Raw genomic sequence first — 2,500 nt, 5'->3', positions numbered from 1 at the left:
ATAATTCTCTAATGTTAAAATACTATACATATATTGTGCTTATATGTTTGTGTTCTTTATCTATCTCCAGTTAGAGAAAAATCATGAAAAATCAAAGCAGATAACGTGGGAATGGGCAATGTAATAACAAGAAACAGTCCTTACTTTTACCAAAAAAATATAAAAATCTGAAATTCCACTGTTCTCGCTGATGTTTTGTGAATGCCCAGTATCCACCTTATATTCATGGCATGCACAAGTGTAATTCAAAACAGCTTGTTAAAGATGTTGACTACTTAGAATAATTTCAACACCATTAATACCGAAACTCAAAATCCGCAATAACATAATATAGCTGTTATACTTTTTTTTTTTAGATATTTTCAGTTGACTAAGATCCAAAGAAAACGTAAAATTGCCTAATGCTGCTCCCATTGAATAAATAACAAGCGTGTGCAATGACTAAATGCAAGATCTTTTCTTCTTTCACCTGCCCAATTCAACGGGGTGGTATTAGATGGCGTTTATATTTGTTTAATTTATTTTTCACAAGTGAAGAAAAATGTGTCTATGCAAATCAAACTCCTACAAGTATATACATACATAACGATGTAAAATGTGTATTTTGAGGGAGAGATCATGGCGTCATAGGATGGCATTTGGTGGGAGTGAAATATTCCCATGATGTGATATAAGGTCACCTGGTGCCAATGGAGTGATGTCGTGAATATATGTTTATTAACCCATTTTGTACAGGTGTCATAACATACATCTCGACATGGATTAGGCCTAAAAGACGGGAGTCAATGCGTACATGATGCAACATCGGGATCTGCTCACAGTTGAAGCGCACAAACAGTCATGAAGTATTATGGCTCTAACAGCATTAGCTCCAGAGCTACAAGGTTCCAAAGTCAGCCTAAACCTGCATTTTATGATGGATTTATGGAAAAATATTGTTTGGGCTAGTCTGCGCTAACCAGAGGGTGGAGAAAACCCTTCCCCCATCCCTCTAATTTTTAGCCGGTGCCGGTAGTGTCATAGACCACCTGCCCTGATGACCAGTTAGGTCATTAGGCAATAGGTTAATAAAATACCTGAAATATTCATTGATTACTTCTGTAAATCCTTAACATCATAATAAAGAATTTTCAAAGAAGTCATGGCTGTGTTATCTTTAACTCTAAGTATTCTCAGGAAATGTGGGATATAAGATTGAATGTCAAAACACAAATCAATAGGTCACTCTATTCTCTCTTAGAATTTTTCTCAGATTTCATTTCCATATATCATTTACACGTCCATATAACATGAGGAGCTGATGTTTAGCAACTAAGGCTATGCTAAACTTTCGCATTCATTTCTTTCTTACTTTTAATTTGTCAACAAACCATAGACATGATTACAGAGATGAAAGATTGATCCTCTTTTATAAATGTTATTGATTAATCCATAATATCAATCAAAATATCTCGCAAGTAAACCTCCTCAATATCATGGTTTGGTCTACATGGTCTATCTTGCTCGAATATATTTGACATTTGTGTGATAGCTTTAGCTGGAACCCCAAAAGGCATGGAGGCAATGACGATCAGTGTATGGGCCAGTGGCAGACACGTGGGTGTATTTGTAACATTCATCACATATCTTTTCCTTTAAAAAAGATGAAAACTTCTCATTTTCAATTAGCAACAACTCTCATTGCTGAAAAATTATACAAGTTGAATGATTCATTTGATTTCTACAAAACACTCCTATTAGTTGTGTTTAGAGACAGGCACTGAATAAATATCTATGCAATAAAATAAGATAATGTTCGAGATGTATATTATCTTAAATGATTGACCTTACGTGACCCCAAAGTCAAAGCCTTACTCAAATAACTGTATAATTAAGCTGTCGATTATCAATAACTTAATTTCCAATATGCACATGCAATCATACGCTCTAAAATCCTCCATTCCAATCCAAGAAAAGACAGAGATTCGATAACTCTAATGGGAAACATATAATCTGACCCGTCTAGGAGTAAATCAGCTGATGATATCATGCACAACAAACATGGAAGTTAGGCCAAATAAACATGTAATAACAGGCCTTCCCCCGGCTCTCTGAAAGCACCCCTCCCATTTATAATACTGCAGCTGGTATCCCGTTTTAATTACCTTGGACGCTACATGAGGCTTGATCCTGGATGATATTCGTAGCATCTTTGGATCTCAGCCGGTAAAAGCCTCGTCCAACTTCGTCCAGTTCGAGGCAGACGATCCCCACCTGAAAGGCCCGAGATCTCGACCCAAAACACTGCCGTTTCGACCCTTTAGCGGAAAGATCGGTCTATTTGATGTATAATGTTTGACGTGTGGGGGATTAAAGGTCCTCACTAGCCACTATAGGATAATAATCAAAACTATTTATGAATGAAATAGTGAAAAAATGAGAAAGGAACCATCGCATCATCGAAGGTGCTGCCATCTGTTGGTGTCAACGAGAAGTTATCACATTTACTCGTGGCTTGGCG

The 2,500-nt window shown here is 36.7% G+C and overlaps 2 protein-coding genes across 10 annotated transcripts in view; one reads left to right on the top strand and one right to left on the bottom strand.

Moving 5' to 3' along the window:
• Mitofilin (inner membrane mitochondrial protein mitofilin) overlaps positions 1-2,295 on the bottom strand; it is a 16,722-nt gene extending 14,427 nt beyond the window's left edge. For all 8 annotated transcript variants that reach the window (XM_043000101.2, XM_043000102.2, XM_043000103.2 and 5 more), the window contains exon 1: positions 2,145-2,295. In XM_043000101.2, the coding sequence (XP_042856035.2) occupies positions 2,145-2,189 (45 nt within the window). In that variant the 5' untranslated portion in view covers positions 2,190-2,295. The remainder of the gene's footprint in view (positions 1-2,144) is intronic.
• A 153-nt stretch (positions 2,296-2,448) lies between these two features.
• Positions 2,449-2,500, top strand: part of Crk (Crk proto-oncogene, adaptor protein) — a 97,747-nt gene continuing 97,695 nt past the window's right edge. Inside the window, exon 1 of one of the 2 annotated variants that reach the window (XM_086550637.1) lies at positions 2,449-2,500. This exon is cut by the window's right edge and continues 68 nt beyond it. The gene's annotated coding sequence lies outside the window, so the exon portion shown is untranslated. The other variant, XM_086550636.1, reaches the window with a different exon arrangement.

Source organism: Penaeus japonicus, unplaced genomic scaffold (assembly GCF_977035675.1).
Source record: "Penaeus japonicus unplaced genomic scaffold, GWHDUDI00000001_assembly GWHDUDI00000024, whole genome shotgun sequence".
NCBI classification, from domain to species: domain Eukaryota; kingdom Metazoa; phylum Arthropoda; class Malacostraca; order Decapoda; family Penaeidae; genus Penaeus; species Penaeus japonicus.
Note: the sequence above shows the minus strand (reverse complement) of the source record. Positions and strands in the feature narration are given on the sequence as shown.